The following is a 12,891-nucleotide window of genomic DNA, read 5'->3' as shown; positions in this document are numbered from 1 at the left end:
CTGGGGCAGAGGTGGGAGGGCAGACAGATCTGCGCCCCGATGCCCTCGGCTACTCACCGTTTTCCCAGCCACAGGCTGAGCAGTTTCAGTAGAGCTTTCTCAAAGGCAAAGGATGGAAACGTTGCATAAAGCTCAAAGCCCAGGGAGCGGTGGGTTTCACTGTCACCAGTTCATCTCAGACACAGCCCACTGAGGTTTTTTTTAATTCAGAATCGTGGCCGCACACGCATCTCAGCTGCAAATATTAACCTGGCTGCAATCTGGCGAATCACTGCTGTGCATTAGTCCTATGGAATGAATCCAGATGTCTCGCATCATGACAGATCAGCACCCGAGAAAGCCAGGCTGAAATTATAGCTTGATGATGCAATAGCAAGAGACAGCTAGGAACGTGGCTCATTCTCATACCCTTTCTTTGGACACATAAAAACTAAAACCACCGAGAGCCCAAATGAGCTCCTTAAACTATGTCTTGACTGTCTTTGAGGCTGCCTCAGCCTGCACGGTCCCCAGTGACACCAGTAACAGGTGAATTTGCGTTCAGAGGCCAGGAACATCCAGAAGGCTCCAAGAATATTGCGCTAAGAATTTTTTTATCTGATCTTAAAATGAGTTTGAGGAGGCAGACAGGTTGGGTAAGCGGCACAGAATGAATTCACACGGGTCAAGGCTGTGTGGCAATTCTAAAGCCTGGACAGTAAAGACAAATGGACTCGCTATGCTGTCACACGATTCCATTAGAGGTCATCTGTATTTCCATCAATAAGAGGGATGTAAATGTTAGACCAGTAGAGGCAGGAATAATATGAACAGCCCTCTGCCACTGTTTGTTCCTGAAGTTAGTTCTCATCACTACAGGAAGCATTCCAGCAAGTGCTGTTAAGCACACAATGTTAGGTTTCTCTCAGGAGTCAAGGTGTTACAGAGACCCAACCACCCATTCATGCACAGAAAAAGAAAGCAGAAAGCATGTGTGCAGACAGCAGCCGGCCCAGCACTTCCATATGCAAACACAGCCCCAGTTTCATCTTCCTGCAATAGGAGCATTCGGAATTTGGCTCGAGTTAAAGGCATTCACATCCTGGTGCATCCCAACAGATTGTACCACTCCAGCATGCTCAGTCTGGCTGGGTCTTTATTTTGTACTTTACATGACACGTGGTGTATTTTGCAGCTTAATGACTATTTTAATCCTCTTCATCACTGATGAACGTCATCCTAGATGTGATGCAGATACATACTGTTCGATGGATGCTGCTCAAGAGATGTATCTGAAGAGATATTCCAAGGCGCAGAAGGGAAATATTACAAAAAAATCTCTGCTTTACTTGATCTGGAGTATTCCAAGCTAGCTGCTAACACTGAAAATCTACCAGCCCCCTGTTACAGTTCAAGAAGCAGCTCATGGGCAGCTCAGTAGCATCCTCTTAAAAAAAGACTAAATGAATAACTATGTAAGTGGCAACACATCCCCAAGTTAACAGAGGGGGAATAGCTGCTGAAGTGTAGCTACAAAAAGCTGTGCGTGTTAAGCCCGTCTTCCACTCGGCTGCCAGCTGTGGCTCAGTGCTTGCTATGCCCTCAATCATATGATCAACATAAACTTAATAATCACGGACTATGAGATAACAGAACAGCATCAGTAAAGTCACTTACGTAACGGGGAATAACGACTTAACTTTTTGCATAACTCTTTAAAGACAGCAACAGGAAACATGAAAAGCCCAGCTGAAAGCAAGGGCAGCAAGGCAAATGAAGTGAGGTCACCTGTGTGTTTCCTGAAGCAGAAGACCACTGAGTCTTAGAACACGGTGCTCCTCGCTTCTACGCTACAGACGGAGCTTGCGGCCCAAAGTTTTGTGGGTATCTTCATAACGTTCCTCTCTAGAGCAACCAGCTTTGCTTTCTGCATACAGACTAAGCAAGTATGACACTGGCTATTTCAAAATGGTAACGCTCTTGAAATACATCAGCCTCTATTACAAAAGGATTACAAGGATGCATTCTAGTCAGTGCCCTGTAATGAAAGAGGGAATTAACATGCTATAGATGCCCTGTGGAAAACCTCCCATATGGTTATGCTCTGAAAAGTATTCTGCTCATCACACTAATGCTCACATGAAGCAAGTTGCAAATGCTTGCTCAATAAAACTGTGCAAAAATTCCATGCAAAGCTAGGAATTCCAGTCTCAACTTCTAAATGTCTTTTGTCTGTATTGTGGATTTGACATTTAAGCAAATCCGAAAGATTTCCTGCAATCTTAACTGTCCCGTTACATTGCAAATTAAGCTCTTCTCTGTAGTCTTCCTTGGAGCCACACTGCTGAGTGACGGACCTGCTGGACAGGGAGAGAAGGCAAAAGGACTTGGAGGTGATCAGCTGGCTGACGTTTATGTCTTTGTCTCTTACCCTGAGGAACAAAGACCTTCTGAAGCAAGACTCTAGCATTTAAAATTAAGGATTTGATAGGAATGGTTGGACTCGATGATGCAGTGGGTCTTTTCCAACCTGGTGATTCATGATTCTACGATTAATTTATCTAAAACACTACACATAATATATAGCACTATGGATTCAAACGTAGGTAACAGTTTTCAGCTCTTACTATTAATAAAAGTTCTTATTCGCAGGCTCAAATCTATCTTGTACACATGGAAGGACCAATAAAAGCCTAAGCAGGGAGCCAGAAGGTGAGGGACCTAAGCAAATGGCAAGCTGTGATTGAGCCCACAAAGCCCGCAGCAGACAGCACAGGGATACAGCAGTGCAAAATATTACATTGCACCGAGGCTGCTCTCTGGCAGGCCATTCATCTCCTGCCTTTGTTACTGGCAAATTGCTTCCGAGAAAGCGGCTGTTGCCCTAAACAGAATATCCACATACTGACTAGCTTTGTTGCAGAGCAAGCATTGATGCAATTTGAACAAGACAGCATTTATCAGGAGTGACAGGGGCAGGAACATTTTTTTTTCCCTGTTTTAAAGCCTCCAGCAAGTTTCTCTTGCTGTGACATGATGCTCTGTCCCAAGCCCAAGCTTCACACATCCATAGGAACATCCTAACTTCATCTCACAGCCCACAACGAAAGCTCACTCAGCCTCTTCTGGGGTCTGGCTCTTACCCAGGTAAGTCATAGAATTACAGAGTTGTTCGGGTTGGAAGGGACCTTAAAGCCCACCCAGTTCCAAGCCTCTACCATGGGCAGGGATGACTCCCAACTGGGTCGGGTGGCTCAAGTCTGCAGCACCGTGGACACTCGCATCCAAAGGCTGAGCTCTAACATGTACATCACAAACACAAAATCACAGCTATTTTGGCTGGATACCAAGAAAAAAGCCTTCTCCACCACTTGGCATTTCCAATGCTTAGGCTGTGAGGCTGTACTTAAAAACTCTGGAAATGAAGCAGTTATTTGAAAATCTGCAACTCAAACTACTTAGAGGCACTTAATCTTATTCCAACAGTCCAAGCGGAAGCTGTGAGCATCCCGCTCCATTCAAGAGTAATAATTGGTTTTTCCAATAACGCGCACCCTCAACAATTTCTCAGTTTCCCTTTTTTCCTGACAAGCAGCAAGGTTTTAGTCCACGCATGAGCACTGCCCTACCCGACACTCGAGGATTATTAACCTTTGGCCAGGACGAACACACAGGCTAACGTGCTCAGCTTGGATCCTGACACCGCTTCATTCTTCAGGGTTTCTAAATGCCTGTGTGATCCTTCTGTGTAAAACGAACCAGACATCAAATTCAATTTCTTCAGCAAGAGCTTTGATAAATTATGCAGAGAGAGACTCACGTTCAAACGCCGATATACTCACTGGGAACTCGAACCACAGGTTTGAATCAACATTTTGCATTTAATCTTTTGAGAGGAATATTTAGCAGATTAAAGGATATCTGCTCCTCTCTGTTTCACGCCACAATTACTGTCAGACTACCAGCAAAGGAAGCCAACCAGCATTTGGTAGTAGTGAATTATGCTAATTCATGTAGATTCCTCTAGGACCATTTTTGGCAAGTTACTAGCCCCAATATGAATGGGAAAAGATTAAACACTGATAAAACCCCCCTACTACTTAACTCAGACCTGGCAACGTGTCATGCCAAGTCCAAAACCATCTAGAGAATTTGGTGATTAAAAGCTTTACGCTGGAGGTCACCATACGCCTAAGCAGAGAGCAGCTTCTGTTGTGAATATGCAATCCAAATCCGCTCGAAATCCAACAGGAGTGCATAATGTTTATTGTAACAGATGGTATCGGCAAGGTTTTTCTTTTTGCTGCTGTCACTTCACACTATCCAATGACATCATAACCAGTGGGATTCATCAACTCAAAATCCAAAACCAAGGGGACAAAGCTTTTGGTAGGGAGCTGGAGCTAAAAATAAAGTAAGAGCCTTTAAAGAAAAGCCCAAAGATTAAAAATGTAAATGTCTGGCTTCTGATTTAAGCATCTCAGTACTGAAGTCAGCATCGGGCAACCCCTGGAAAATACCAGTTTATCAAAACGGCTGTTTCATCTTCACATTATCATCATAAGATGATTTTTGAGGTCTCCTCACTGACTACTTCAGGGAATTTTTTCACGCAGGTGCTGTGCTCAAGTTCTTCAGCCTTTGAAAATGCAAGCCCATGTTATGACATAAAACCTTCTCTCTGCAGCAAGAACCCCAAACACTGACCAAAACCTCAGAACACACCAGACATTTGAAAACATAACCTAAGCAGCAAATGTTTGTTCAAGTTAAAAAGACCTGAACGAGTAAGGAAACTTCCAAGGTTAAACACTGCTTCTATTCAACCATGAAGTCACCAGTAAGAACATGATGATCAGCTGCTCATAAATGGAAACTCCAAGTATCAACCTAGTGTTTCTGAGGAGCCCTGGCCCCAGCCAGCCCCGAGTGCTTGTATGTCTCTCTCTGCCCTTGTCCTGCATCAAAACGCACTTCTGACTGTTGTAATTTTGTTAGAGAGAATCTTACTGTACGAAATCACGTAAATGCAGCCCTGTCATTGATCCCAAGCCTGGGATCCAAGTGCTGAAATGCAGCTACTGCCCAGGCAGCACCTCTGCACGACACCGTGTGCTCCTCACACAGTCAATAGTCAAGGTGAACCCTAATATTAGGGAGGACTCTGTGCCTCATCCAGGACAAGGGAAGCTTTTCTGAGACAGCCAGGAAAGAAGTCAGCTCCCACCTTCTGTGGCTTTGACGGTTTTGTCAGGCGGCATCTAACCTACCCTGGTAATTTTTAAGCCCTTCATATTCGGTGACTTGAAAAACTTGAACTCAAAGTCATCAATTCATAAAGATTTTCAGTTAGCCTCAAAACACAGAGAAGCTATCCGAGCCAAACAGTTATTGATTCTGTCTCCTCTGTAAACTTCTCTGAAGCTCAGGCACTGTACAGAATACCAACTTCAGACCCTGCTTAATAACAGGAGGGCCTGTCCAGCTATAACCACCTGCCCTACTGCTCGCCTGTGCAGGGAAGCCTGGCAGTTGAAATCACTGATGGAATTTGCAAAGGAAAAAGGGGAATCCCTCAGAAAGCCAAAGGAGATTCAACTCAACTCTGTAGCCAGACACTGTTCAGTGAGGTTGAGAGCTAAGAATTCCCCCACACCACTGCTGGAAGAAGTTACTGCATGGCATAACACAGTTATCTGTGTGAAAGAGGGGAAGAGTGAGATGAAATATTAGGAATAAATTCCTCACTGGTGGTGACGCATTGGCCCACGTTGCCCAGAGAAGTCATGGATGCCCCATCCTTGGAGGTGTTCAAGGCCAGGGTGGATGGAGCTTTGAGCACGCTGATCCAGTGGGAGGTGTCCCTGCCTGGGCAGGGGGGTGGAAATGATATAGCCAGCACACCAGTACAGTGGTGGCCCAGCAGCAGCCACCCTCACAACTGTTGTGCTGGCCCGGAGAGGTCAAGTCTTGATGTCAAAACAGATGAATATGCGTGTAGATGCTCAGGAACCAGGTTGGTCCATAACAGCAAACAAAAGCCATGCCTCATGCCCCAGTTCTCTCCCTCACAGACCACAGAGAACCAACATATGATTTGACTTTCCAGTGTCGCCAATGAAAATGGAAATAAAATATTGAATGCCACAGTGAGCGGCGACATTTGACTCTGCACGCTAGTTAAGAGTGAGCAGCACACTGGATCAAGACAGAACCCAAAGTCTGTGATGATCACACCATCTGTGATGTATAAATGCATACAAAAACATGATTATCACTGACAGCATGAAATGCAACAACACATTATAACTAAATAGCTACGTGGGTCCATCTCTAGAAAACAGGGAGCGCATTCTTTCCCTCACTGGCTGTATACATACCGTCCACAGTAATAGTTCCAAATCAAGAGCTGGTAAGCAGCTTAGCCACATGCGTCTCTGATCAGGTGGGCACCTGATTACACAGAGCCAAGCGTGCAGAGGTTTGCTGCTAGAAAGATTAGTTTAACGTCGTTTGTAGAATATTAGTATTTTAATCGTTCATCTTAAGTTGGAAGTTAAACTTTTTACAAACACATGGAGAGACAAAGTTTTGCATTTTAAACATGGAATCACAGAATCACTAGGTTAGAAAAGACCTCCAGGATCATCGAGTCGAACCACTCCTATCAACCACTAAACCATGCCCCTGAGCACCTCATCCACCCATCTTTTAAACACCTCCAGGGATGGTGACTCAACCACCTCCCTTGGGCAGCCTGTTCCAGTAAGCTGACCAACCCAGTCAGCCCGTGGGGCAAGCATGAGAACTTATCAACCATTTAAAAGCCATGCTAGAAGGCAAATTTGACTTCTGTCTTCTTTTGTATGTGCATTTTCCATGTTCTCACAAGAGGCAGTATAGCTTAGAGGAAGCAGTCAGAAATATATATTTAACTCCAACTGAGAAGACAGATGGAGTGGAAGAAGAATTACTTTGAGGCTTGCACAATGCACTCAATCCATTTCCTCTCCCCCTTCCCACAAACCTGAGCCTTATTGGCACATCCTGAAAAACATTGCAAATTACACTATTGGAAGGGCCAGGACAAAGTTAATAAGTCAAAGCACCCTAAGGACGCTGTTTAAGGTAAAACCTGTGCTAGGATATGCTGCTTGCCCATGACAAACTTGCTACCTGCTACCTATTAGGGGTGTAGACAGCACTTTTGGAGAAAAAAGGGGTGATCTAGCAAGTTCAAGTACAGCTCTGAATTAGAAGCCTTACCAGAAGGGTTTCTAGGCCATTGCAAGTATCTGAAGCATTCCGATTACAAGCAAGTGCCATCTTAAATTAACAACGTGTTTCAGAGGTGCTGACTGCATGAACTAAAAATCAATTGCATTAAGTTTTACTGCACCTAAGTGGCATGACAGCGAGCATCTGAAGGACTGCATCAATCCAGAAAACCTCAGGAGTCTGAAATGCCCGAGTGTAGAAAGAGAGGCAAAGGCTCTGTTGTTCTAACAGAGAAAGAGAGAGTTGGGGACACTACAGTTCTCCTGTATTTCCAATTGAAGAGCAGGGTATGGTTTAACTACATTTGCAGAAGGAGATGCCGCAGTCAAAACAACAAATTTTTAAAAGACTGAGTCCACACACCCCCAAAAGAGAGGCACAGCAAAAAAGCAAAGGAGTTTTTATAAGCAACCTCTAGAGGAAAGCGTAACCAGTCTGTAGAACAGATGCTGCGCTCACCCTTCCAGGCACTACAAGGTGCCAGAGGAGGAGCAGCAGGCACTGATAAAGCTCACAGCCCACTGAAGCCACCTACAGAATAGGCTTTGAGCAGCTCCCGGGCAACCCAACAAACACACTAACAAAAAAAAAAATCACTTAATCCCTGGTAGAAATATTAATGCCTAAATAACTTTTAAGAGAGGTCATTGATATTTCACATGTGAAAGAAGGAGAGTAGAATCCTCCCAAGAGCAGAGCTTACCTTCCTGTGGCATTCTACAACGCAGCAGAAATTCCAGAGCCTCTCTGCAATATCAGATGTCCATACTACTTGCTTTATTTCCTTAGAGGCATCCCTGCTTCAGAGAAGCTTTTGTTGAGGCTTAGAAGAGGCAATGCATACAACCACTTTCATAAGAAAGTCTATTTCCTAACATTTACTGGGGAGTGAAGTTTCAGGAACTGAAAGCAAGCTAAAGGCCACACGCTCAAGACTGGAATTTTACGGAGCTGTTTCTACCCAGGACTTCAACAGAGAAGTGGAAATTTCCCCTAGGTGGAGTTCTTTGTTCAATGCAGCAGGCAATTACAAGTCCCCAAGGTCTGCAGAAGTGGCACAAGACTGATATGTCGGTGAGGATTTAAGCATACAATACAAAAATAATAACATGAAACGCACAGTTCTGCTGTAAAACATGCTGTTGTTTCTCCTCGTCCTGAATCCTGGTCATTTGAACCAGACAGGTAACAGGCATCAGCGTTCCAGAGAGCTTTGGAAAAAGACCATTAAAACCAAACGTGATTAAAAAAAGCAATATCGAGTCTGCATCTCCTCAGATTTGGTTACACAAAAAGGTCAAGTGGTAAAAAATAAGCTCTGCATCTTTAAAGTCCCCAAGGGCACAGCAGAAGCAGTTTATCGCTGCAATACAGATCAAATTAGAATAGATTTATTTTCTTTATCCAGTTGGCATCAGCGTCATGTTTTAAGTTGTCGGGGACACAAGCACAAGCAAAACAGAGTAGTCACTGAATTCAGACACAACCCTGGGACTCGCACCGCTATGGAAAGAAAACGTTAATTGCTGGGTATCAATGATTTCTTTAAGCCCTTCTATTCAAATCCATTTGGAAGAGGCTGACAAAGGTTATCTGCCGTCAACGCATGATGATCTGGAAGGGAGACTGGCTGTCACCACCGACAAGCCCTTGGGAACGCCCTATGCAAGGGTTCACATACCAATAATTTACAAAAAAAAAAAAAAAAACAACCCTGCCACTCCTCTTGCTTTGTGCAGGGAAGAAAGAAAAACAAATTGTAGTCGATAAGAAGATTAGCGGGTGTTCCAGGGACAGGGACTGGTAGCTAAGATAATCAAGCGAAAGAAAATCCCCCTAATGGGACCGTGCCAATCCAACTAAACTAATAATTGCAGACATCGCTGCGCATTGTCTTTAACTCCAGCACACTTGCAATCGTCGTCTCTACTATTAAATCAATCAATCTCTTGCATATTTCTCATCACATTACCCGAGAGCACCAAGAACAGTAACCATCTCGCTCCCCAAGCTCCGCATCGAGACGCTCTGCTTGAGAGAACGTGGCAGCAATAAAGACGCGAGAGCCGCAGTCCCCCACAGACAAGACAATGGGAGAGAATGCAGCAAAACCAAGAATTAAAATGCCACCATTGACATTTCGTGGCCACCGTGCCTTTCGAGAACACCCATTCTGCAGCAGGAAGGGCTGAACAGACCGACACGGCACCGCGGAGAGCCGGGAGCACCAACCCAGCACTGATGCGGGTCAGGAGCCAGCCCGCAGCCACCAAATCCAACCCTGCTAGAGGAATCGCCTCCTTTGGGAAAGAACCCAGGCGGAAACGGTTTCATTTTAATCCTTTTCAAAGAGGTCAACACCCCCATTCTGCGGGGCTGCGCGCCCCTCCGGGGTGCCGAGCGGTGCCACGCTGCTCTCCCCTCTATGCCAAACCCTCTGCCAACCCTGCGCCTGGGATCTGCTTCTTCAGAAGGACACAAGGCTTCGGAATAAAATTTAGAGTTGGGTTTATTTTTCCAGCCTGGCATTTTGTAACACACGTCCACAAGCATGATTTAGTGTTTGATAGGAATGGTTGGACTCGATGATCCGGTGGGTCTCTTCCAACCTGGTTATTCTATGATTCTATAACCAGCAGCAGCTTCCAGCTGGGACGTGAAGAGCAGCCGCATTTCTCTCGGATATGGCAGAGGAAGTGACCTACAGCGGAGGAGTTTCCAAACAGGCGCAAGAGATCAGATTTGACACGGGCACTGCAGAGCAGCCAGGACAGTCCCCAGCCTCCACGGCGATGCCAAGAACCTGATCTTGGCAAGGGTGGACTCCCCCAGAGCCTGAAGTTCTCTCTCTTGCGAGATAACCTCTGCACAAGTTTTTCCAGATTATCACCACATTCCATTGACTTACAGAAATTTAACAGGACTGGTACAAAGTAGGTGGAACGCTGGTCCTGGAGAAGCAGGCAGAGAACTAGGCTAATTTCACATGACACGTTAAAAATACTAAATAACCGTGCTCATTGCCAGTTGGTAATTAGCGCCAGCTTAGGGCCTCAGATTTTTGCATCACACAGAGGGAGATGTTCTGCTTAACCGAGCTTGTTAATTGTTACTGCGAACTGTCAAATTCAGCCATTCACAAGTAGCCACAAGACTGCTCTTTGTTCATCCCTAAATGACCCCCAATCTATACAAAACAGACGTAGCCAGTTTGGCATTTCCAATCAACACTGGGGTGATATTAAACTCTCTCTACATGCTGCGTTTGAAGCTCCGCATGCACTTTGTTCCTTGTTTTGCCGTTTCACCCTCATAGAGAGGTTAGAGCGTGAAGTTCTTAAACTGCCAGGATTTTTTTTTCCATCCATCTTGTCATTTGGACAGTGAGATTACAGGAAGGTTTTGGTTTTAGGGGTAAAGTTGGGAAATCCTCTCTCTGATTAGTGTCGTATACAGAGCTATAAATGATATTATAGGTATAATATAAATTATATGATAGCGATACGAATGGGATATACATTCATATACGTACATAGAATCATAGAATCATAAAATTGGTTGGAAGAGACCCACTAGATCATCGAGTCCAACCATTCCCATCAAAAGGATACATGTGTGTGTATAGACAAACAAACTGCAGCATCCAGGTCATTTCTATTTTAAACGCATCTTTTCCTCCAAAAGACGAGGGAACAGCCCAATCTGAAGACTGACTGAGCGGACAGCAACCAAATGGATTCCCCTAGCCAAGGCTTCTCCCTACGAAATCGCCCTCTTAACACGCTTCTAGACCAATCTGAAGCTCAGCTCTTCCCACCGTGCTAGGAACGCAGAGGTCACTCCTCAGAGAGCCCAAACCTGAGCATCCCAATGAGACGACGTGCACGTCCCTGGCTCGAGTGCGTTCCCCATCCTGGGGGGTGAAACCCCCTCGCCTCACGGGGAGCCCCGAGATGGAGAAGCCCTGGGACTGGGGGGGAACCCTCAGCCCTCACCTCAGGGGGAGCCTCGGGATGGGAGGAGGGGGGGAAGCTTGCAATGGGTGTCCCTACTCCTCACCTCAGGGGGAGCCCCGAGGCTGAGAAGCCCTAGGATTGGGGTGGACCCCTCACCTCAGGGGGAGCCCCGAAATTGAGAAGGGGAAGGAGCCCCGAGCTGGGGTGGGGGTGGGGGGGACACAACACAACCCTGAGAAAAGAGGGGGGTGCCCGAGATAGGGGGGGGGATCTCCGAACTGGAGACGGGGAGACCCCGAAATAGAGAAGGGGGGAACCCCAAAGTGGGGAGAAAACCCCGAGATGGAGAGGGGGAACCCCGAAATGGGGGGGGGAGGGTAAGATGGGGGAGACCTCGGAGATGGGAAGAGGGGAACCTTAAATGGGGGGGACCCCGAGATTGCAGGAAAGGAACCTCAAAGGAAGGGAGCTCGAGATGGGAGGAGGGGAACGTTAAGGGGGGGACCCCGAGATGGGGGGGGTGATCCCCAAGGGGGGTGGGAGTCCCCAGAGGCGGGAATGGCCCCCGCCCCTCACCTGATCCCCGCTCCCGCCGCCCCCGCGCGCCCCCCCGCGTCCCACCCACCTCGATGTACCCGGCGAAGGTGGCGGCGGGCGCGGCGAGTGCCAGGAGCAGCAGGAGCGGGAAGTGCAGCGCGGAGCCCATCGCCGCCATCCGCCGCTGCCGCCGCCCGAGCGCGACTGCGGCCCCAGCGCCCCCCGCGGCCGCGCGTCGCGCCAAGCCCCGCCCCCCGCCCGCTCAGCCAATCGCCGCCCGCCGCCGCCGTGACGTCACGCCGCCCGCAGGCCGCCCGGCCAATCGCGAGGGAAGAAGGGGAGCTGGGAGCCACGCCCCCTGCCCGCTCCCAGCCAATGGAAAGCCGCGCGCTGCGACGTGCCGCGCCCCCTCTTCCCTCCCAGCCAATGGGAATACAGGTTGTCTTTCGCCACGCCCCCTCCTGCCTCCCAGCCAATGAAAGGCTGTGCGGTGCGTTACGCCCCGCCCCCTCTCCGCTGTTAGCCAATAGCGGGTGTCGCTGTGCGGGACGCCCCGCCCCCTCCTCGCTCCCAGCCAATGAGAAGCGGCGCGGCGTGCCCCGCCCGCGGGGCGATGGCGGCGGAGCCGGGGCCGCTGAGGGATTTGAGGGTGAGGAGGCGAATCCCTCCTGCGGGAAGGGATCCGTGAGGGTCTTTGGGTGCTGCCAGCGAGCTCCGGCACCTCGCGGTTTGCAATAAAAGTCGGGACGGGGGGGGGGTCGCTGAATTTTTTTTTTCCGTAAAAGAGATATTTGCAGTGAGGGATGAGAAGCTCCACATGGCAATGGGCGCTCGCAGCCAGAAACCAGCCGCGTCCTGGGCTGCACCCAGAGCAGGGGAAGGGAGGGGATTGTGCCCCTCTGCTCTGCCCTGGTGAGACACAAACTGGAGCCCTGCGTCCAGCTCTGGAGGCCTCAGCACAGGGGGGACATGGAGCCATTGGAGCGAGTCCAGAGGAGGCCACAGAGATGATCAGAGGGCTGGAGAACCTCCTGTACGAGGACAGGCTGAGAGAGTTGGGGTTGTTTAGCCTGGAGAAGAGAAGGCTCTGGGGAGACCTTAGAGCAGCTTCCAGTGCTGAAAGGGGCTCCAGGAAAGCTGG

The 12,891-nt window shown here is 48.0% G+C and overlaps 1 protein-coding gene across 5 annotated transcripts in view; it reads right to left on the bottom strand.

Moving 5' to 3' along the window:
* APLP2 (amyloid beta precursor like protein 2) overlaps positions 1-11,986 on the bottom strand; it is a 50,846-nt gene extending 38,860 nt beyond the window's left edge. For all 5 annotated transcript variants that reach the window (XM_069876506.1, XM_069876507.1, XM_069876508.1 and 2 more), the window contains exon 1: positions 11,839-11,986. In XM_069876506.1, the coding sequence (XP_069732607.1) occupies positions 11,839-11,928 (90 nt within the window). In that variant the 5' untranslated portion in view covers positions 11,929-11,986. The remainder of the gene's footprint in view (positions 1-11,838) is intronic.
* Between the last annotated feature and the right edge of the window lie 905 nt (positions 11,987-12,891).

This window comes from Phaenicophaeus curvirostris, chromosome 25 (genome assembly GCF_032191515.1).
Source record: "Phaenicophaeus curvirostris isolate KB17595 chromosome 25, BPBGC_Pcur_1.0, whole genome shotgun sequence".
In the NCBI taxonomy this organism is placed as follows: domain Eukaryota; kingdom Metazoa; phylum Chordata; class Aves; order Cuculiformes; family Cuculidae; genus Phaenicophaeus; species Phaenicophaeus curvirostris.
The sequence above is the reverse complement of the archived record's forward strand: the minus strand, read 5'-3'. Positions and strand labels throughout refer to the sequence as shown.